We start from the raw sequence: 24,720 nt of genomic DNA, 5'->3' as shown, positions 1-24,720 counted from the left end.
TGTCCCCACCAATGTAAATTTACTGTATACAGGGATACTGTGTCCCCACCAATGTACTGTATACAGGGATACTGTGTCCCCACCAATGTAAATTTACTGTATACAGGGATACTGTGTCCCCACCAATGTACTGTATACAGAGATACTGTGTCCCCACCAATGTACTGTATACAGAGATACTGTGTCCCCACCAATGTACTGTATACAGGGATACTGTGTCCCCACCAATGTACTGTATACAGGGATACTGTGTCCCCACCAATGTACTGTATACAGGGATACTGTGTCCCCACCAATGTAAATTTACTGTATACAGGGATACTGTGTCCCCACCAATGTACTGTATACAGGGATACTGTGTCCCCACCAATGTACTGTATACAGGGATACTGTGTCCCCACCAATGTACTGTATACAGGGATACTGTATCCCCACCAATGTAAATTTACTGTATACAGGGATACTGTGTCCCCACCAATGTAAATTTACTGTATACAGGGATACTGTGTCCCCACCAATGTACTGTATACAGAGATACTGTGTCCCCACCAATGTACTGTATACAGAGATACTGTGTCCCCACCAATGTACTGTATACAGGGATACTGTGTCCCCACCAATGTACTGTATACAGGGATACTGTGTCCCCACCAATGTAAATTTACTGTATACAGAGATACTGTGTCCCCACCAATGTACTGTATACAGAGATACTGTGTCCCCACCAATGTACTGTATACAGGGATACTGTGTCCCCACCAATGTAAATTTACTGTATACAGAGATACTGTGTCCCCACCAATGTACTGTATACAGAGATACTGTGTCCCACCAATGTACTGTATACAGGGATACTGTGTCCCCACCAATGTACTGTATACAGGGATACTGTGTCCCCACCAATGTACTGTATACAGGGATACTGTGTCCTCACCAATGTACTGTATACAGGGATACTGTGTCCCCACCAATGTACTGTATACAGGGATACTGTGTCCCCACCAATGTACTGTATACAGACATACTGTGTCCCCACCAATGTACTGTATACAGAGATACTGTGTCCCCACCAATGTACTGTATACAGAGATACTGTGTCCCCACCAATGTACTGTATACAGGGATACTGTGTCCCTACCAAGGTACTGTATACAGGAATACTGTGTCCCCACCAATGTACTGTATACAGGGATACTGTGTCCCCACCAATGTAAATTTACTGTATACAGGGATACTGTGTCCCCACCAATGTAAATTTACTGTATACAGGGATACTGTGTCCCCACCAATGTAAATTTACTGTATACAGGGATACTGTGTCCCCACCAATGTAAATTTACTGTATACAGGGATACTGTGTCCTCACCAATGTAAATTTACTGTATACAGGGATACTGTGTTGTCACCAATGTAAATTTACTGTATACAGGGATACTGTGTTGTCACCAATGTAAATTTACTGTATACAGAGATACTGTGTCCCCACCAATGTACTGTATACAGGGATACTGTGTCCCTACCAAGGTACTGTATACAGGAATACTGTGTCCCCACCAATGTACTGTATACAGGGATACTGTGTCCCCACCAATGTAAATGTACTGTATACAGGGATACTGTGTCCCCACCAATGTAAATTTACTGTATACAGGGATACTGTGTCCCCACCAATGTAAATTTACTGTATACAGGGATACTGTGTCCCCACCAATGTAAATTTACTGTATACAGGGATACTGTGTCCTCACCAATGTAAATTTACTGTATACAGGGATACTGTGTTGTCACCAATGTAAATTTACTGTATACAGGGATACTGTGTTGTCACCAATGTAAATTTACTGTATACAGAGATACTGTGTCCCCACCAATGTACTGTATACAGGGATACTGTGTCCCCACCAATGTACTGTATACAGAGATACTGTGTCCCCACCAATGTACTGTATACAGGGATACTGTGTCCCCACCAATGTACTGTATACAGAGATACTGTGTCCCACCAATGTAAATTTACTGTATACAGGGATACTGTGTCCCCACCAATGTACTGTATACAGAGATACTGTGTCCCACCAATGTAAATTTACTGTATACAGAGATACTGTGTCCCCACCAATGTAAATTTACTGTATACAGGGATACTGTGTCCCCACCAATGTAAATTTACTGTATACAGGGATACTGTGTCCCCACCAATGTAAATTTACTGTATACAGAGATACTGTGTCCCCACCAATGTAAATTTACTGTATACAGGGATACTGTGTCCTCACCAATGTAAATTTACTGTATACAGGGATACTGTGTCCCACCAATGTACTGTATACAGGGATACTGTGTCCCCACCAATGTACTGTATACAGGGATACTGTGTCCCCACCAATGTACTGTATACAGGGATACTGTGTCCCCACCAATGTAAATTTACTGTATACAGGGATACTGTGTCCCCACCAATGTACTGTATACAGGGATACTGTGTCCCCACCAATGTACTGTATACAGGGATACTGTGTCCCCACCAATGTAAATTTACTGTATACAGGGATTCTGTGTCCCCACCAATGTACTGTATACAGGGATACTGTGTCCCACCAATGTACTGTATACAGGGATACTGTGTACACACCAATGTACTGTATACAGGGATACTGTGTCCCCACCAATGTAAATTTACTGTATACAGGGATACTGTGTCCTCACCAATGTACTGTATACAGGGATACTGTGTCCCCACCAATGTACTGTATACAGAGATACTGTGTCCCCACCAATGTACTGTATACAGGGATACTGTGTCCCCACCAATGTACTGTATACAGGGATACTGTGTCCCCACCAATGTACTGTATACAGGGATACTGTGTCCCCACCAATGTACTGTATACAGGGATACTGTGTCCCCACCAATGTACTGTATACAGGGATACTGTGTCCCCACCAATGTAAATTTACTGTATACAGGGATACTGTGTCCCCACCAATGTAAATTTACTGTATACAGGGATACTGTGTCCCCACCAATGTACTGTATACAGGGATACTGTGTCCCCACCAATGTACTGTATACAGGGATACTGTGTCCCCACCAATGTACTGTATACAGAGATACTGTGTCCTCACCAATGTACTGTATACAGGGATACTGTGTCCCCACCAATGTACTGTATACAGGGATACTGTGTCCCCACCAATGTACTGTATACAGGGATACTGTGTCCCCACCAATGTACTGTATACAGAGATACTGTGTCCTCACCAATGTACTGTATACAGGGATACTGTGTCCCCACCAATGTACTGTATACAGGGATACTGTGTCCCCACCAATGTAAATTTACTGTATACAGGGATACTGTGTCCCCACCAATGTACTGTATACAGGGATACTGTGTCCCCACCAATGTAAATTTACTGTATACAGGGATACTGTGTCCTCACCAATGTACTGTATACAGGGATACTGTGTCCCCACCAATGTAAATTTACTGTATACAGGGATACTGTGTCCTCACCAATGTAAATTTACTGTATACAGGGATACTGTGTTGTCACCAATGTAAATTTACTGTATACAGGGATACTGTGTCCTCACCAATGTAAATGTACTGTATACAGGGATACTGTGTTGTCACCAATGTAAATTTACTGTATACAGGGATACTGTGTTGTCACCAATGTAAATTTACTGTATACAGGGATACTGTGTCTACCCAATGTAAATTTACTGTATACAGGGATACTGTGTCCCCACCAATGTAAATTTACTGTATACAGGGATACTGTGTCCTCACCAATGTACTGTATACAGGGATACTGTGTCCCCACCAATGTAAATTTACTGTATACAGGGATACTGTGTCCTCACCAATGTAAATTTACTGTATACAGGGATACTGTGTTGTCACCAATGTAAATTTACTGTATACAGGGATACTGTGTCCTCACCAATGTAAATGTACTGTATACAGGGATACTGTTGTCACCAATGTAAATTTACTGTATACAGGGATACTGTGTTGTCACCAATGTAAATTTACTGTATACAGGGATACTGTGTCTACCCAATGTAAATTTACTGTATACAGGGATACTGTGTCCCCACCAATGTAAATTTACTGTATACAGGGATACTGTGTCCCCACCAATGTACTGTATACAGGGATACTGTGTCCCCACCAATGTAAATTTACTGTATACAGGGATACTGTGTCCTCACCAATGTACTGTATACAGGGATACTGTGTCCCCACCAATGTAAATTTACTGTATACAGGGATACTGTGTCCTCACCAATGTAAATTTACTGTATACAGGGATACTGTGTTGTCACCAATGTAAATTTACTGTATACAGGGATACTGTGTCCTCACCAATGTAAATGTACTGTATACAGGGATACTGTGTTGTCACCAATGTAAATTTACTGTATACAGGGATACTGTGTTGTCACCAATGTAAATTTACTGTATACAGGGATACTGTGTCTACCCAATGTAAATTTACTGTATACAGGGATACTGTGTCCCCACCAATGTAAATTTACTGTATACAGGGATACTGTGTCCTCACCAATGTACTGTATACAGGGATACTGTGTCCCCACCAATGTAAATTTACTGTATACAGGGATACTGTGTCCTCACCAATGTAAATTTACTGTATACAGGGATACTGTGTTGTCACCAATGTAAATTTACTGTATACAGGGATACTGTGTCCTCACCAATGTAAATGTACTGTATACAGGGATACTGTTGTCACCAATGTAAATTTACTGTATACAGGGATACTGTGTTGTCACCAATGTAAATTTACTGTATACAGGGATACTGTGTCTACCCAATGTAAATTTACTGTATACAGGGATACTGTGTCCCCACCAATGTAAATTTACTGTATACAGGGATACTGTGTCCCCACCAATGTACTGTATACAGGGAAACTGTGTCCCCACCAATGTACTGTATACAGGGATACTGTGTCCCCACCAATGTAAATTTCCTGTGTACTGTTTATTTTCCAAAATTAATTGTTTTATTTTTCAGATTACGGACAGCAAAACAAAGAGAATCTTTACAGAAAGTTCATTCCTGGTACATGGCGAATAGACACACTTTATCATCTAGACCAGTAAGTATTCATATCATACTACCTGTTCTAGAAGTGATGACTGATTGTTTATCAACTTTTTTATCAAATATTGCCTCTAAAAACATTCCCAAATCTTTTTATATAAGTTGTTATTTGTTGAAATGAAATATAAATTTTATTGAAATTAAATTTTGAAAAAGAAAATTTCAAAAATGAGTTTTTTTTTCAATTTTGTTATCATAAGAAAACATTAAGAGGAAAACCTACCTGATGTTTGATTGTTACTTTGTCAGTAAGTATCTATTGTTATGAATATTTGATTATTACAAAGTAGAACAATTCAATATTGTAAACGAAAGAGTAATTGTATTTTAGTATTGACAAAATGAAGGCAATATATAAGAAAATCATCCATGTCATCCATATGTATGTGAAGATACTTAAAAAGGTACGAGAATAAGACTTGACATTCCGTGAGTATTTCTAAAATTGCTGTCATACATAGTATAGGCAAAGACTATACATCACTGGTCCTTTGGGCAAGTTCATGTTCAAAAAGTACTTGGTCAAAGTGTAAACATAGCCATCCAATTCAACTAATCTGTCTTGCTTGTTGTCCTGTCTGTCCATCCTATATTATTCAATGCATTATAAAAAAATTTCTTTCTCACTTTCAGCGCTTTGGTAAGTCCTTTCAAATGAAGGAAGCTGAAGATTTCAAGCAGAAAATAATGAAAACTCCACGAAGTGCTCGACTGTCTTCAAAAGACAAGGACAAATCCAAGCAGCAGAAAGTGACACGACTGTCGTCTGCTGACGGTATGCGTCAGTTCTTCAGAAACGAAACACCTTCATCCAGAGCAGGCGGAACACCTAATCGGGGACCCCCAGTCATACACGACCTCCCGTCCAACACAGATTATGTCAGTGAATACCTCTCCGCAAGTTTTTTCAATGGAAGTACTGTTTTCAATCAACATTTTGTGACGGACATGCCCCCTGGTACAAAAGTGGTCGTCAATCAACTGCCTCAGAATGCTGTGGATGACATTCATGTCCTAAGTCCGACACTCCTGGACAGACCAGAGTCCGAGGTGAGTGTGTGCAGGAACAAATAAATGTCCTAAGTCCAACACAACTGACTGACCAGCGTCCAAGGTGAGTGTGTGTAGGAACAAATAAATGTCCTAAGTCCAACACAACTGACTGACCAGCGTCCAAGGTGAGTGTGTGTAGGAACAAATAAATGTCCTAAGTCCAACACAGCTGACTGACTAGAGTCCAAGGTGAGTGTGTGCAGGAACTAATAAATGTCTTAAGTCCAATACAACTGACTGACCAGAAACCAGGGTGAGTGTGTAGGAACAAATAAATGTCCTAAGTCCAACACAACTGACTGACCAGAAACCAGGGTGAGTGTGTAGGAGCCAATGTATGTCCTAAGTCCAACACAACTGACTGACCAGAGTCCGAGGTGAGTGTGTGCAGGAACAAATAAATGTCCTAAGTCCAACACAACTGACTAGAGACCAGGGTGAGTGTGTAGGAACAAATAAATGTCCTAAGTCCAACACAGCTGACTGACTAGAGACCAGGGTGAGTGTGTAGGAACAAATAAATGTCCTAAGTCCAACACAACTGACTGACCAGAAACCAGGGTGAGTGTGTAGGAGCCAATGTATGTCCTAAGTCCAACACAACTGACTGACCAGAGTCCGAGGTGAGTGTGTGCAGGAACAAATAAATGTCCTATGTCCAACACAGCTGACTGACTAGAGACCAGGGTGAGTGTGTGTAGGAGCCAATGCATGTCCTACGTCTCACATTGACTCATAATACAATAGTAGTTTATAGACATGAATAATGTATTCATTAACAGATCATTTTCATGATTTATAGTATAAAAGTGGTTTTGGTCCAGTCATCACCCCTGAAACAAAAGAGATTCAATACATTTTATAAAGACATCCCTCAAGGTTAAGAAGCCTCCATCTTGTTTTGTATTTCAATGTTCTGTTTTATTTTGTCAGCCAATCAGATTTTGCCTACATTGTATCTATGTATGTAACACAGGCTACAATTTAGTACTTAACGCAAGTACACTGTAACATTGGTTTGTGTAGAGAACCAAACTTATTGACAGTGGTACTCAAATCAAGAAAGTTACAAATTAAAACATGTACCAAACTGAACCAGAACATGAACCAAGCTAAACCATTGGTGAAATTATATTCTACCATGTTTGCTTTGCAACGGCAGTTTTGATTGGTTTAAAACCATGTATTATTTTCCAATAATGCACGCTCGTGCCAATAATACACGCTTGTGAGTCACGGCTGTTACAACTTTATATATCTAATATTCACTTATTTCTGATAAGGTTACAATAGCCGAGTGGGCTAATGGGTTAGTCTTTCATTAAATTTTTATCACGACGCGAGTTCGAATCCTACGGAGGCCCCCTTTTTTTTCTTTTCATTATCCCTTTTTTTAATTTTCACATTCAACGCCATATTATATATGCTCTTGATCGTAGTACTGTAGTGCCTGTAAAGAAATGTATATTTCATCAACAAATAATGCAATACTCAAGAAATAAATTACAAGGTTTTCCTGGGGTTTCTTTGCTGTTTTTCTATTAGAAAGAGGTCGATCTCAGAACTAAACAGTACATGGTAGAATAGAAATAATCAACTTTGACTCGTGTATTGTTGCAGGATATACAACTCGGACTCGGATATTTTGCAATTTTAATTAATAACTCAGGCCTGCGGCCTTCGTTATCAATTTAATTGCAAAATATCCGAGTCCGAGTTGTATATCCTGCAGCAATACACGAGTCATCGTTAATTATTTCTTAAATAAATTGAGAATCAAATCCAAGCTGTTGAACCCAATTTTGTGTTTTGTTGTGCATATTTGCACCTGGTCATTTAAGGGCCGTGATGTCAAAAAGGACAGGTTTAACCATATAGAAATTCTCTCTGAGTAGCCAGAAAATAATGATGTGATAAAAATAACAATTAGGTGGTAGTTCGGGCCAAGTGGACCTTTTGTTGTTATACAATGAACGACAGACAAAAATTGACACTGTACTTAAGATCGCCGTAATACCACATTGATTGTTTGTGGATTTTAAGTTACATAAAATAATAGGAAGAACTACTGTCAATGTAAAATGAATTAACACAGTAGGACGCCTGTTCTTGTTCTGTTTACAGTGCTGAGAAGGTAAATAAGCCATTCCACTGGCTTGTGTTTTATGTAAACAGCCACTGTTGTGCTCTTTGTCGTCGCTGTGAGATATGGTGCTGTTCAGATAAATGGGTAAACTTGTGTAACAAGTTAAAAGCATATCTGGCTGCTAAGAACATGGTAAAGTGTGAGTTGTCAGGCTGGAGTGGTCTCGCTGTGTGGTAAATTCTGTATCATAATCGATGTTGGGAGCATTATTTTAGATCAAGCCTACGTGAATCTTTACCAAGCTGTAGTGTATAAGGTAAGGCTGTCAATATTGGTTCTCTACTGCTGAGGAAGCAGTGCTCATATTAGGATGCATGTTCACCGCAAATGGAGTTATGATGATGGAAATAGTTTATTCTGTTTGAAAGTTTTTCGTAAAACATCAAATAGAAAATTTAAATACCTGTGTGGTGTAAAAGTTAATGTAATGTTGATGGCGACAATGGATATATTTAGGAAAGGTGAGTATACATATGGTGTGATGTTGATGGAGACAATGGATATATTCAGGAAAGGTGAGTATACATATGGTGTGATGTTGATGGAGACAATGGATATATTCAGGAAAGGTGAGTATACGTATGGTGTGATGTTGATGGAGACAATGGATATATTCAGGAAAGGTGAGTATACATATGGTGTGATGTTGATGGAGACAATGGATATATTCAGGAAAGGTGAGTATACGTATGGTGTGATGTTGATGGAGACAATGGATATATTCAGGAAAGGTGAGTATGGTGTGATGTTGATGGCGACAATGGATATATTCAGGAAAGGTGAGTATGGTGTGATGTTGATGGAGACAATGGATATATTCAGGAAAGGTGAGTATACGTATGGTGTGATGTTGATGGAGACAATGGATATATTCAGGAAAGGTGAGTATGGTGTGATGTTGATGGAGACAATGGATATATTCAGGAAAGGTGAGTATACATATGGTGTGATGTTGATGGAGACAATGGATATATTCAGGAAAGGTGAGTATACATATGGTGTGATGTTGATCGAAACAATGGATATATTCAGGAAAGGTGAGTATACGTATGGTGTGATGTTGATGGAGACAATGGATATATTCAGGAAAGGTGAGTATGGTGTGATGTTGATGGCGACAATGGATATATTCAGGAAAGGTGAGTATGGTGTGATGTTGATGGAGACAATGGATATATTCAGGAAAGGTGAGTATACGTATGGTGTGATGTTGATCGAAACAATGGATATATTCAGGAAAGGTGAGTATACGTATGGTGTGATGTTGATCGAAACAATGGATATATTCAGGAAAGGTGAGCATACGTATGGTGTGATGTTGATGGAGACAATGGATATATTCAGGAAAAGTGAGTATACGTATGGTGTGATGTTGATGGAGACAATGGATATATTCAGGAAAGGTGAGTATACATATGGTGTGATGTTGATGGAGACAATGGATATATTCAGGAAAGGTGAGTATACATATGGTGTGATGTTGATCAAAACAATAGATATATTCAAGAAAGGTGAGTATGGTGTGATGTTGATGGAGACAATGGATATATTCAGGAAAGGTGAGTATACGTATGGTGTGATGTTGATGGAGACAATGGATATATTCAGGAAAGGTGAGTGTACGTATGGTGTGATGTTGATCAAAACAATAGATATATTCAAGAAAGGTGAGTATGGTGTGATGTTGATGGAGACAATAGATATATTCAGGAAAGGTGAGTGTACGTATGGTGTGATGTTGATGGAGACAATGGATATATTCAGGAAAGGTGAGTATACGTATGGTGTGATGTTGATGGAGACAATGGATATATTCAGGAAAGGTGAGTATACGTATGGTGTGATGTTGATGGAGACAATGGATATATTCAGGAAAGGTGAGTATACGTATGGTGTGATGTTGATCGAAACAATGGATATATTCAGGAAAGGTGAGTATGGTGTTGAATTGATTAAAACAATAGATATATTCAGGAAAGGTGAGTATGCTGTTGATGGAAACAATAGATATATTCAGGAAAGGTGAGTATGGTGTTGATTAAAACAATGGATATATTCAGGAAAGGTGAGTATGGTGTTGATTAAAACAATAGATATAATCAGGAAAGGTGAGTATGCTGTTGATGGAAACAATAGATATATTCAGGAAAGGTGAGTATGGTGTTGATTAAAACAATGGATATATTCAGGAAAGGTGAGTATGGTATTGATTAAAACAATGGATATATTCAGGAAAGGTGAGTATGGTATTGATTAAAACAATAGATATATTCAGGAACAGGTATATTATATTTCTGTAGAAGACCTAGAAGGTCTTGATATGAATTAAATTTCATCTGTACAGTTGGTATCGCATGTTATATTGATAAATTAGTGTTATTTAACATATTAAAGGAGGTAACTCTAGCTGAGTGAAAGGTGACATACAACCTTAATTGAATATTGATTTGAATAGATAGGGTTTTAGAATGGTGGTTATAATACCACAAACTTACTTCTTCCATACCTGTCAACTTAAGTGATGTTTGCTACATTGTATACAGAATATTCTGGTGTTGGCACTTAAGGTGATGCTAGTTTAACTGCTGGAAAATTATGTCCTTTTTAAGCCGGAGTTATTATAGTTACAAATTGCTTTCTGTGACATTATTGTTACTATATATAGTCAGTATATTTACACAGTTCTAAATCAAATATTGTCAATTACCTAATGATGGATCAATAATCGTACAGAAAAACAGTATGATACATACACCCAGTAAAACATTGATTAGGAATGTTTTACAATGCTAACAATCGTTTATTGTAATGGTAATTTTGGTAATAAACCTGGGCCAGTTTTGGTAATAAACCTGGGCCAGTTTCTGAGGTGTACTTTTGTTACCTTGATGAACTGGATTTTATAACGTTCTATTTGTACATTCAGCTATTAATATTGACGAACGCTGTGTCTAGAACCAGCGACATTGATCAATACTGTCTTTAAACAGAAAAGGTAAGAATTTGTATTGTAACTTAAACAGATCTGGAATGACATTTGCTTTATATTTGTTTCCTCGTTTGTTTTTAATTAGGTCAGGTTGGCAATAAGATTTTGGTTTTTGTTGAAGATTGTTGGAACCACAGGCTGTCAAACAAGGAAAGATGTGCATGCATCCTGTTGTTAACAACAAAATCACCATGATATTTATCTTTAGTGGAGTGAATCTTTACGTCATAATAGTGACTTATTAGGGTTCACTCCGCTGTGTCTGAATTAATGACACGTAAACTTCCAACAATTGACTTTATAACAGTTAATACAAAATCTACAATGTGTTCGAAGATATATTTCTGGCCTAAACCCTTTCCTTCTTATTTTCCACAGTTACAGCGTTCGGAGATATATTTCTGGCCTAAACCCTTTCCTTCTTATTTTCCACAGTTACAGCGCCTGGCATCCCCACAGGATGATATCGGTGATGACACTCCACACCGGGAATTAGACGACGCCTCTAACATCACTCCTCATTATATCGAGAGCCTCATCAGTGAGAGTCACCGTGGTGATAAGGACCTCGATGATGAGGTTGTGAACACGGATGCCGAGGACATGGATTTTCCTGAGACAAGGCGAAAATTATCTCGTGCCCAAACTCCTTCTGCCAGTATTAGGCCGACCATCACAGACAGGGTAGGTGTTGGACGGGAACTGTTAGTTACTATATGGTGATTATTAACCTTATTTCCTGTAAGCTTCGGTCTCATTCATTGCTCCTTGACTTTCCAAAAGTTGACGGAAGACTCCTATAATAGACCACAGATGTTTATAGTTTAATATATAAATAAAACTTTACTATGTATGATACTTACATATGGATCCTGCTTCGTGTCATATTGTGATCTAGAACACAATATCAGATTTGAATAAGAAACATGCAATTTTTGTGTCGCCTTGAAAAGGTGACATATAGGCATTACTATGTCGGCGTTGGCGACATCTGTGTCGGTGGCGTCGTCGTCGTCCGCACAATGGTTTCCGTGCAATAATAACAATATAACTTGAGTTCCCTTTGGCCAATCAAACTCAAACTTCATACAGTGTTTCCTTACCAAAAGTGCTTGCTTGGGATTGCTTTTCAGGTTCAAAGGTCAAAGGTCAAGGTCACTGTTGTTTTCTATTAATAGAAAATTGGTTTCCATGCAATAACTTGAGTTACCTTCGGCCAATCAAAGTCAAACTTCACACAGTGCTTCCTTACCAAAAGTGCTTGCTTGGGATCGCTTTTCAGGTTCAAAGGTCAAAAGTCAAGGTCACTGTTATTATTAATAGAAGATTGGTTCCATGCAATAATGTAAGTTCCCTTCAGCCAATCAAACTCAAACTTCACACAGTTCTTCCTTACCAAAAGTGCTCACTTAGGATTGCTTTTCAGGTTCAAAGGTCAAAGGTCCTTGTTACATGTACTATAAATAGAAAATAGGTTTGCTTGCGATAACTTGAGATCCCTTGGGCCAATCAAACTCAAACTTGATGCATTGCTTTCTTATAGGAAGTGGTTGCTTGTTTTAAAATTCAAATCCTAGCTTGTTGTGCAGGCGACACATCCACATCTGTCAATTTCTTTTTTAATGAGTATAAAGAAGTCCTTAATGAGTAAAGAAAACAAAAAGGTTCATCCATATGTCTAAAGACACAACAAAATAAATCATATATCTAAATATCTACAGAACAAAATAAATCATATATCAAACATCTACAGAACAAAATAAATCATATATCAAACATCTACACAACAAAATAAATCATATATCCAAACATCTACAGAACAAAATAAATCATATATCAAACATCTACACAACAAAATAAATCATATATCCAAACATCTACAGAACCAAATAAATCATATATCAAACATCTACACAACAAAATATATCATATATCAAACATCTACACAACAAAATAAATCATATATCCAAACATCTACAGAACCAAATAAATCATATATCAAACATCTACACAACAAAATATATCATATATCAAACATCTACACAACAAAATAAATCATATATCTAAATATCTACAGAACAAAATAAATCATATATCCAAACATCTACACAACAAAATAAATCATCTATCCAAACATCTACAGAACTAAAATAAATCATTATCCAAACATCTACAGAACCAAAATTAATAAATCATGCGTCCCCCTATTGGCTCAGTAATGGCATGCTACGGTGTGAATTTCCTGCATTCAAAGAGATGTTGAAGTAACTAAGGAATGTTTAACTTCATCAGATTTCTTGTCTGTCACCATAACTTTAGTCATTGTATAATGTTTTCTGCCATTAAATTAAAATGATTGAATGGTTATTCATTTTAACCTTGCTTTCTTGAACATGGTGGTATCATGAACAAACTTTGAGAAATCCTGAGTATTGAAAATAACCAAGTATATTTTACAAAGAATTTTAGTGTCGGAACTGAATATTTACTTCAAGTTAAGCAGTATCTTTCAGCTATCAGAGTTTGAGATAACATGATTTCACCGTATTTGTAAGTTTTTGTTATGATTTATGTTTGATGTTGATATTTTAGTCCTCCAATGTGTCCAATGCTGCATTCCTGCCCAAGAAGATGATACACCCGATAGCGAGTCTGGTGAACCCTCACGCACAGCTGGCGGCTCAGGAGGCTGAGCAAGCAGAACAGGAATATGTTGCTGCTCGAGAAAACATGGCATCATCCATGAGGGTGTTGTCTGGGAGCAAGAGTCGGCATCAACAGCAGCATGGTAATATAGGTGTCAGAAGTGGGTACTCTGTAAATCTAGTATATAAATTGTTTCATTTAAGATGTTAAACTATTAGTTCAACAGTCTGAAAACTTCTTGATATGCTAATTATCTTGAATGGTACAACAACATTTTATAGAATGAAGTCAGTTTTTCCTATAAGGGTTTGCTTGGATTGCATTTCAGGTTTGAAAGACAAAGTAACTTTTTATCAGTATATATAATAGGTTTGCAGTATTTTTGGTTCTGTTGTGCTCATCAAACTCACAATAAAGGGTGAATTCTATGAATAAAATTGAACTCTTCCCAATATAGTGAGCTTCTTTGAAGCTCAAGCTTCCTTCAGTGCTTCCTCATTGTGATGTTTAGTACATCTGGGCACTTTTCATGTTGATAGGTCAAAGGTCACAGTTACTTTAAAAAGAATTTGACTTAAGTTGGAATAAGATTAATTCTCTTGATTCTGTCAAACTTCATACAATGATTACTTGCCTTTTTTACAAGCTCGATCTAAATACAACATGGCCACCAGTGATTAATCTTGTATTGTTCTTCCCCAATGGCTACTTTTATAGTCATTAAATTCTCTCAAAGTAGTTTGATACAATTAGTTCAATAAGCCATATCTTACCGTCAGTATCAGTGTGACAGTTGTCCTGTGTGAGACTGTTGGGTTTAGCTCCATATTTTATGTTAAACTTTGAATTGTTTGGTTCACTGAGATGGTACTTTTGTGTATGTTATTAGTTTGGTGTGGTACCATTCTATGTCAGTCAGTAATACTTATCTTTTGTATATAGTAGGTGAAGGTCATCATCATAGAGATGGTTTACCTATATTTAGACCAACAACCGGGAGTCCAAAAATTGAGAACTGGAAGTCATTCAACAAGGACTGGACATATGGCCAAGATATTCTAAGTATGTACAATGTGTTACTGATATTTATCTCCAACTATACAATCAATAAAACGTAACCCTGAAAATATCAATGAATGTCTGTAGCAATTTATTGATGGTTAGTTTACATTATTCATTTGTGACCCCTTTTTGAAAATTTTGAATGAATGAATTGATTTTCCTCCATAAATTTGACCAGGAAAGAGGTAGTTGTCTTATAACCGTCCAGAGTAACATGAGAAGTGATGCTTTGACAAGATGTGGGTCACAGTTGTTGACAAATATTTTTATTATGTTGTAATAAATCAAAGAAAATCAAACCAATCACATGAGAAACCAATATGTTCAGCTAATATTTTTCATTTCCTTGAAGTTTAAAGTCGTGTAAAATAATCTCTTTCACAAGCGAGGTTCAAGGCTTTTCCTACAAGTTGAAATCTTTGTTTCACAAAAAATAAAATTGCTGTAATAACATTGTGACTTAATGCCATATTTTGGAAGAATTTATGATCCAAACAATGATGTTGATATATATACAGTATAATACAGTATATCTGATAGGAGGACACACATTTGTTCTGTTATAACGTCCAGTGTTTTACTCTTGTTAAGAAATGTTAACACAAAATAAAACTATTTTTTTTCCTTCCTGGCCACCTAGGAAGTAATGTAAGCCCGAGTTGTAGGGCTTACCCTAAAGGTAATGAGCACCGTGAGGGGGCTAGCTCTCTGTTGTCATGGTGACATGTTTTTGTCTTTATTTTATTGATTATCCAACATTGTCTTAACATCACCTTTCCAACTGTTTGATTTGTTTAAATGAATTTCTGTACACCTTTACCAATTAAAGTCCTGATACCAGTTTTACCATAATTTACACAACCACACGTTGTTATTTCAGTTGAATATATGTAATTTCATGCACAGAAAAGATTGGAGAAGAATGTTTTTTTATCATAAAATGCTGTATTTGGAGATGGTGATGAATAGATTTATACTTGTTTATGACTGTGATTAAGTGGTTATGTCTGTACTTGGGGGTTTGTGATGTTACACTGGTAGTCCTTACAAATGTGTATAGTTATGTATTTAATAATGAGAGTGTAAAAACATTGTTTGATGAAGATCTAGCATTGGAATTGATCATTCAAACCAAACTCTTCACTCTGTTTCTCTTGTGTAGGATAAGTAAACAGTTTTGGGTCATCATCTGGTGACATTTCAATTCTGGTTGTGAAATTGTGGATTTCTGTACTGAAAACATCAACTGACTCAAATAAATAACTGTCAGTGTATAAATGTTTCTGTTTTCAAATCTGCTGAACTGAAGTAGGACTGGTGTATTTTATTTTAATCAGAAGTTTGTTACTTTAAATGTTTGAAAGTTGAATGATTGGTCAGATATGTTATAGTTTGACCTTCTGTAAAGAATGAGTCTTTAAATATTATACCAACAAAACAGCTATGAGAATAAAGGTGACCAATTCCAGTTTTAGATTTTAGACGGATAGGAATACTTACAAAAGTTTTATGGCTTAGAAATGGTGATGGTCTTTATTTACTTTACGCTTATAATTAGTTTGTTTTCTTTTATAGCATATTATTAATTTACTTTGATCACTTTGTAGAAGTTTGGTTACTAGTTTATGTGATTCTATCGATGTATATTTGTTTCTTATATGTGTATGTTGCTTTCTTAATATGAACAAAGTGTTTTGTTTAAACTAAGGAAGATAAATGAAAACATGTTTAATTAAGGGTGATAAATAAAAACATCACATTTAAACTAAGGGAGATAACTGAAAACATGTTTTAGTTAAGTGAGATAACTGAAAACATGTTTAAACTAAGGGAGAAAACTGAAAACATGTTTAAACTAAGGGAAACAACTGAATACATGTTTAAATTTAAACTAAGGGAGATAACTGAAAACATGTTTAAACTAAGGGAAACAACTGAATTCATGTTTAAACTAAGGGAGATAACTGAAAACATGTTTAAACTAAGGGGGATAACTGAAAACATGTTTAAACTAAGGGAGAAAACTGAAAACAGTATGTTTAAATTAAGGGCGAAAACTGAAAAGAGTATGTTTAAACTAAGGGAGATAACTGAAAACAGTATGTTTAAACTAAGGGAGATAACTGAAAACAGTATGTTTAAACTAAGGGAGATAACTGAAAACAGTATGTTTAAACTAAGGAAGATAACTGAAAACAGTATGTTTAATCTAAGGAGATAACTGAAAACAGTATGTTTAAACTAAGGAGATAACTGAAAACAGTATGTTTAAACTAAGGAGATAACTGAAAACAGTATGTTTAATCTAAGGAGATAACTGAAAACAGTATGTTTAAACTAAGGAGATAACTGAAAACAGTATGTTTAAACTAAGGAGATAACTGAAAACAGTATGTTTAATCTAAGGAGATAACTGAAAACAGTATGTTGAAACTAAGGAGATAACTGAAAACAGTATGTTTAATGTAAGGGAGATAACTGAAAATAGTATGTTAAACTAAGGGAGATAACTGAAAATAGCATGTTAAACTAAGGGAGATAACTGAAAATAGTATGTTTAAACTAAGGGAGATAACTGAAAACAGTGTGTTAAACTAATGGAGATAATGGTCAGAGTTCAATTATGTCTGAATGAAGTCCATAGAAATATGGATCAAATTAAGTTCAAAGGTGACTTTTATTTTTGGAAGGCCAGAATTTATGAAACTCATACAGCTTGATATTGCCATAACTGCAGCCATTGTACATTGCATATCAAACACAACTTTATATCTATTTCTTTAAACCTCAGTATCATGTGTTCAGTTTTATTTTTTGTTTATAAATTCACTTCCAAGTCTGTTACTTAACACCTACTTTTACATGTTTGAGCATTTAATTCTTTTCCCTACTTGTTTTTTTATGTAAATGTTTCTATAAGAAACAAAAGCTATAATTAAGAAAGTGGTATGTTTAGTGACTCTTGAAAAAGATTGATTTATAATTATGTGTGTTAATATCTTTGCATGTTAGGTACATTGTTTTTTACCATGTAAAAGGTAAATCTTTCTATATCTGAAATCAAAAGATGAATTATCATACTTTTAAGAGAATTGAAAATATGTTGTCAGACATTTATTATTAAGGAGTTTGAGTGTGAAGACAATTTCTAATCTCCTTCAGAATGAATTAAGCATAAAATTGATAATTAATTATCTTTGTAATTGCTGTGAGATTCATCTAATGACAGGTAAGCTGAACTTTGTCGGACGTAGTGGTACTGCGATTGACGTGCGTTATGCCGCCCATGATCAGGGTGAGGCTCCGGAGTCTGAGACCCCACAGGTTCTGGCTTTCTACACCTCCCAGAACCCTGACAACAAGGAGCCTGAAGGTACCTCATCTAAAACCAGGGTTTAAACTGACCAGTCATCCCTACATCAATGTTGATTTCTTATATCCCTGTACAAATCTATCATTGCCAGTATATACTTACTACGTCTTATAACAATGAGATGTACTTCTTATGATAATTTTACTGGAGACAGATTTAAAAAAAAAAAGTTCTATATGAATCCAGTGAAGATTTTATATTATTATTTATCACATTGTATTTGTACAGTGAGTGAAATAAAACAAAAGGTGACATCAAAGTAAACATTTAGATAGATATGTGTGTATTAAGAACTTCTGAATAACTTCCCTACTGTGTGATTTTCTTTAACAGTATTGGGACCCCTGCCAATCGAGGTCAATCCTGTTAAATCAATCAATCATCAGGAACTAGAAGAGTTCTACCAGTTTACAGATGGCCATTACCCAGCAAAACTACCAAAGTACCGACCCTACTCCTCACCCAGTAAATCCTCTCCCAGGTCAGAGGTCAAGGACAAAAAGACGGAGCACAAAATACAACAAAAAGTGCAGCCACTGGGCAGGAGGCTTCTCAACAACAAGTCAGTTTACCTTGTCACTCCCCTGGATATTGAATGTATAATGAGGCATTTAGAAAATTACTTGAGTCCTACTATTTTGTGGAAATGAAACAGGAGAAATTAATATGACAAGGTTTCGAGAGATGCAGGTTGATGAAGACGACAGGAAAGTTTGGTGGTCGACATGATCTCATTTGGAAATATTCCATTTGAAGTTCAACATATTTAATGCTTGTCGATATGCTCTCATTTTGAGATTGTGTCTTGGTTTGACCTAGATTTGTTTGGCGGTTGTCGTCGACAAGAGACGCCTACTCTTACTTACCATGTGGCCTTATTCTTCTACTTTTTTGTTGATATTAGGCCATTGCATGTTAATCAATTTTGAGATGGATTTATGGTTTTGTTGTTATGTCAGTATTCTTTGTTGATTATTTACGAACATGAATATTTCTATTTCCATGTGGTATTTTTACAGAGAAAATGAGGAAAAGCCTTCTGAAGAGAAGGAGCTAGAGGTTGTTGGTACTGGTCATTTGGTTCGACTGGACCAAGTGGTCACAATGATAGATGATGTAACAGAGGATATGGCTCACTATAAAGAGAAGGTCAGTCTGCAGCAGACATGTAACTTGGGGGGGGGGGGGGGGGGGGGGGGGGGGGGGGAGTTCTTTAGATAAACAAATATACTGTAGCTGAAATAAAATACATATTATACTGTCGAGGGGTAGGCTGTTGGCTTCAGTTTGACCATTAATCTGTGTTGGAATCATGCAACTGGCCTGCAGTTTTTTATCCAAATTTCGTGAAATGTCTTTATGTGGTCTTCACAGTTTTCATCTAAGCTTACTAAACTTCCTTAAACTCATCTGTCTGGTTATGATTCAACCATTTTATGACAGTAATGATCTTTGTATAGACAAAATCTTTAAATTCTACACATTCTTGACATTAATTAATTAACAAATGTTTGGGGAAGAGTAAGAATTGGGTGGATTTGAGAGCCATGGTATTAGTCAGCAATTCTGGTGACAGAGTGGAAATCAGGTTGGATTTGGAAGTGGGGGTATTTAATTAGTCAGCTGGTTTGATGGCATTTCTAGAACCAATTTACAAATCAAGTTCATTCCCAAAATATTTGTTTGTGAAAAATTGTTTATTTCTGTAACAAGTAAGTATGGAGTAATGATCACACTGCTATTGACCTTACTGTAAATTGCTGCTTTATTTATATGTAGATATATAATGATGAAGATATTTTCCATTGATGTCTATGAGTTCTGCCACAGCTTGCCCCGACCCCACAGCCTGGGTTCCGTCAGCCTTCCAGTATGGGTGTTCCCATGAGACCTCTGTCTCGCCCCAGTACTGCCACTGGGGTTCGATCAGCCAGCCCTGTTGTCACCGGCTACCCCCAGGGGATGAGGTCTGCATCACCAACTTTCCACGTCCACAATGCCATGCGGTCTACTAGTCCAGTACAGCGGTCCAACACACCAACGTAAGTACCATACGCCTCGTGTACATCAGAGTGTTAAACTGTTACACCTATTCTGATGACAACAGGAGGCAGTAGTGGATCTAGTGTCTGGGGAGGAGACAGTAGTGGATCTAGTATCTGGGGAGGAGGCAGTAGTGGATCTAGTATCTGGGGAGGAGGCTGTAGTGGATCTAGTGTCTCTGGAGGAGGCAGTAGTGGATCTAGTATCTGGGGAGGAGGCTGTAGTGGATCTAGTGTCTCTGGAGGAGGCAGTAGTGGATCTAGTGTCTGGGGAGGAGGCAGTAGTGGATCTAGTATCTGGGGAGGAGGCAGTAGTGGATCTAGTATCTGGGGAGTCAGTAGTGGATCTAGTATCTGGGGAGGAGGCAGTAGTGGATCTAGTATCTAGGGAGGAGGCAGTAGTGGATCTAGTATCTGGGGAGGAGGCAGTAGTGGATCTAGTGTCTGGGGAGGAGGCAGTAGTAGATCTAGTGTCTGGGGAGGAGGCAGTAGTGGATCTAGTGTCTGGGGAGGAGGCAGTAGTGGATCTAGTATCTGGGGAGGAGACAGTAGTGGATCTAGTGTCTCTGGAGGAGGCAGTAGTGGATCTAGTATCTGGGGAGGAGGCAGTAGTGGATCTAGTATCTGGGGAGGAGGCAGTAGTGGATCTAGTATCTGGGGAGGAGGCAGTAGTGGATCTAGTATCTGGGGAGGAGACAGTAGTGGATCTAGTATCTAGGGAGGAGGCAGTAGTGGATCTAGTATCTGGGGAGGAGGCAGTAGTGGATCTAGTATCTGGGGAGGAGGCAGTAGTGGATCTAGTATCTGGGGAGGAGGCAGTAGTGGATCTAGTATCTGGGGAGGAGGCAGTAGTGGATCTAGTGTCTCTGGAGGAGGCAGTAGTGGATCTAGTATCTGGGGAGGAGGCAGTAGTGGATCTAGTGTCTGGGGTGGAGGCAGTAGTGGATCTAGTATCTGGGGAGGAGGCAGTAGTGGATCTAGTATGTGGGGAGGAGGCAGTAGTGGATCTAGTATCTGGGGAGGAGGCAGTAGTGGATCTAGTATCTGGGGAGGAGGCAGTAGTGGATCTAGTATCTAGGGAGGAGGTAGTAGTGGATCTAGTATCTGGGGAGGAGGCAGTAGTGGATCTAGTATCTGGGGAGGAGGCAGTAGTGGATCTAGTGTCTCTGGAGGAGGCAGTAGTGGATCTAGTATCTGGGGAGGAGGCAGTAGTGGATCTAGTGTCTGGGGAGGAGGCAGTAGTGGATCTAGTATCTGGGGAGGAGGCAGTAGTGGATCTAGTATCTAGGGAGGAGGCAGTAGTGGATCTAGTATCTGGGGAGGAGGCAGTAGTGGATCTAGTGTCTGGGGAGGAGGCAGTAGTAGATCTAGTGTCTGGGGAGGAGGCAGTAGTGGATCTAGTGTCTGGGGAGGAGGCAGTAGTGGATCTAGTATCTGGGGAGGAGGCAGTAGTGGATCTAGTATCTGGGGAGGAGGCAGTAGTGGATCTAGTATCTGGGGAGGAGACAGTAGTGGATCTAGTATCTAGGGAGGAGGCAGTAGTGGATCTAGTATCTGGGGAGGAGGCAGTAGTGGATCTAGTATCTGGGGAGGAGGCAGTAGTGGATCTAGTATCTGGGGAGGAGGCAGTAGTGGATCTAGTATCTGGGGAGGAGGCAGTAGTGGATCTAGTGTCTCTGGAGGAGGCAGTAGTGGATCTAGTATCTGGGGAGGAGGCAGTAGTGGATCTAGTGTCTGGGGTGGAGGCAGTAGTGGATCTAGTATCTGGGGAGGAGGCAGTAGTGGATCTAGTATGTGGGGAGGAGGCAGTAGTGGATCTAGTATCTGGGGAGGAGGCAGTAGTGGATCTAGTATCTGGGGAGGAGGCAGTAGTGGATCTAGTATCTAGGGAGGAGGCAGTAGTGGATCTAGTATCTGGGGAGGAGGCAGTAGTGGATCTAGTATCTGGGGAGGAGGCAGTAGTGGATCTAGTGTCTCTGGAGGAGGCAGTAGTGGATCTAGTATCTGGGGAGGAGGCAGTAGTGGATCTAGTGTCTGGGGAGGAGGCAGTAGTGGATCTAGTGTCTGGGGAGGAGGCAGTAGTGGATCTAGTATCTAGGGAGGAGGCAGTAGTGGATCTAGTATCTGGGGAGGAGGCAGTAGTGGATCTAGTGTCTCTGGAGGAGTCAGTAGTGGATCTAGTATCTAGGGAGGAGGCAGTAGTGGATCTAGTATCTAGGGAGGAGGTAGTAGTGGATCTAGTGTCTCTGGAGGAGGCAGTAGTGGATCTAGTATCTGGGGAGGAGGCAGTAGTGGATCTAGTATCTGGGGAGGAGGCAGTAGTGGATCTAGTATCTGGGGAGGAGACAGTAGTGGATCTAGTATCTGGGGAGGAGACAGTAGTGGATCTAGTATCTAGGGAGGAGGCAGTAGTGGATCTAGTATCTGGGGAGGAGGCAGTAGTGGATCTAGTATCTGGGGAGGAGGCAGTAGTGGATCTAGTATCTGGGGAGGAGGCAGTAGTGGATCTAGTATCTGGGGAGGAGGCTGTAGTGGATCTAGTATCTGGGGAGGAGGCAGTAGTGGATCAAGTGTCTGGGGAGGAGGCAGTAGTGGATCTAGTGTCTGGGGAGGAGGCAGTAGTGGATCTAGTGTCTGGGGAGGAGGCAGTAGTGGATCTAGTATCTGGGGAGGAGGCAGTAGTGGATCTAGTATCTGGGGAGGAGGCAGTAGTGGATCTAGTATCTGGGGAGGAGGCTGTAGTGGATCTAGTATCTGGGGAGGAGACAGTAGTGGATCTAGTATCTGGGGAGGAGGCAGTAGTGGATCTAGTGTCTGGGGAGGAGGCAGTAGTGGATCTAGTGTCTGGGGAGGAGGCAGTAGTGGATCTAGTGTCTGGGGAGGAGGCAGTAGTGGATCTAGTGTCTAGGGAGGAGGCAGTAGTAGATCTAGTATCTGGGGAGGAGGCAGTAGTGGATCTAGTGTCTGGGGAGGAGGCAGTAGTGGATCTAGTATCTAAGGAGGAGGCAGTAGTGGATCTAGTGTCTGGGGAGGAGGCAGTAGTAGATCTAGTATCTGGGGAGGAGGCAGTAGTGGATCTAGTATCTGGGGAGGAGGCAGTAGTGGATCTAGTATCTGGGGAGGAGACAGTAGTGTATCTAGTATCTGGGGAGGAGGCAGTAGTGGATCTAGTATCTGGGGAGGAGGCAGTAGTGGATCTAGTATCTAGGGGGGGAGGTAGTAGTGGATCTAGTATCTGGGGAGGAGGCAGTAGTGGATCTAGTATCTGGGGAGGAGGCAGTAGTGGATCTAGTGTGTGGGGAGGAGGCAGTAGTGGATCTAGTATCTGGGGAGGAGGCAGTAGTGGATCTAGTGTCTAGGGAGGAGGTAGTAGTGGATCTAGTATCTGGGGAGGAGGCAGTAGTGGATCTAGTATCTGGGGAGGAGGCAGTAGTGGATCTAGTGTCTCTGGAGGAGGCAGTAGTGGATCTAGTATCTGGGGAGGAGGCAGTAGTGGATCTAGTATCTGGGGAGGAGGCAGTAGTGGATCTAGTATCTGGGGAGGAGGCAGTAGTGGATCTAGTGTCTGGGGAGGAGGCAGTAGTGGATCTAGTATCTGGGGAGGAGGCAGTAGTGGATCTAGTGTCTAGGGAGGAGGTAGTAGTGGATCTAGTATCTGGGGAGGAGGCAGTAGTGGATCTAGTATCTGGGGAGGAGGCAGTAGTGGATCTAGTGTCTCTGGAGGAGGCAGTAGTGGATCTAGTATCTGGGGAGGAGGCAGTAGTGGATCTAGTATCTGGGGAGGAGGCAGTAGTGGATCTAGTATCTGGGGAGGAGGCAGTAGTGGATCTAGTGTCTGGGGAGGAGGCAGTAGTGGATCTAGTGTCTGGGGAGGAGGCAGTAGTGGATCTAGTGTCTGGGGAGGAGTCAGTAGTGGATCTAGTGTCTGGGGAGGAGACAGTAGTGGATCTAGTATCTGGGGAGGAGGCAGTAGAGGATCTAGTATCTGGGGAGGAGACAGTAGTGGATCTAGTATCTGGGGAGGAGGCAGTAGTGGATCTAGTATCTGGGGAGGAGAAAGTAGTGGATCTAGTGTCTGGGGAGGAGGCAGTAGTGGATCTAGTATCTGGGGAGGAGGCAGTAGTGGATCTAGTATCTGGGGAGGAGGCAGTAGAGGATCTAGTGTCTGGGGAGGAGAAAGTAGTGGATCTAGTGTCTGGGGAGGAGGCAGTAGTGGATCTAGTGTCTGGGGAGGAGACAGTAGTGGATCTAGTATCTGGGGAGGAGAC

General features: G+C 39.6%; 1 protein-coding gene across 9 annotated transcripts in view; it reads left to right on the top strand.

Moving 5' to 3' along the window:
* Positions 1-24,720, top strand: part of LOC117328820 — a 106,277-nt gene that overhangs the window by 26,062 nt on the left and 55,495 nt on the right. For 8 of the 9 annotated variants that reach the window (XM_033886391.1, XM_033886386.1, XM_033886390.1 and 5 more), the window contains exons 5-14: positions 5,052-5,136; positions 5,775-6,191; positions 11,765-12,013; positions 13,922-14,117; positions 14,918-15,037; positions 15,678-15,716; positions 18,267-18,410; positions 18,744-18,972; positions 19,430-19,559; positions 20,241-20,452. In XM_033886391.1, coding sequence (XP_033742282.1) covers positions 5,052-5,136; positions 5,775-6,191; positions 11,765-12,013; positions 13,922-14,117; positions 14,918-15,037; positions 15,678-15,716; positions 18,267-18,410; positions 18,744-18,972; positions 19,430-19,559; positions 20,241-20,452 — 1,821 coding nt within the window. The remainder of the gene's footprint in view (positions 1-5,051; positions 5,137-5,774; positions 6,192-11,764; positions 12,014-13,921; positions 14,118-14,917; positions 15,038-15,677; positions 15,717-18,266; positions 18,411-18,743; positions 18,973-19,429; positions 19,560-20,240; positions 20,453-24,720) is intronic. The other variant, XM_033886388.1, reaches the window with a different exon arrangement.

The sequence above is a fragment of the Pecten maximus genome, chromosome 6, assembly GCF_902652985.1.
Source record: "Pecten maximus chromosome 6, xPecMax1.1, whole genome shotgun sequence".
Lineage (NCBI taxonomy): Eukaryota > Metazoa > Mollusca > Bivalvia > Pectinida > Pectinidae > Pecten > Pecten maximus.
The sequence above is the reverse complement of the archived record's forward strand: the minus strand, read 5'-3'. Positions and strand labels throughout refer to the sequence as shown.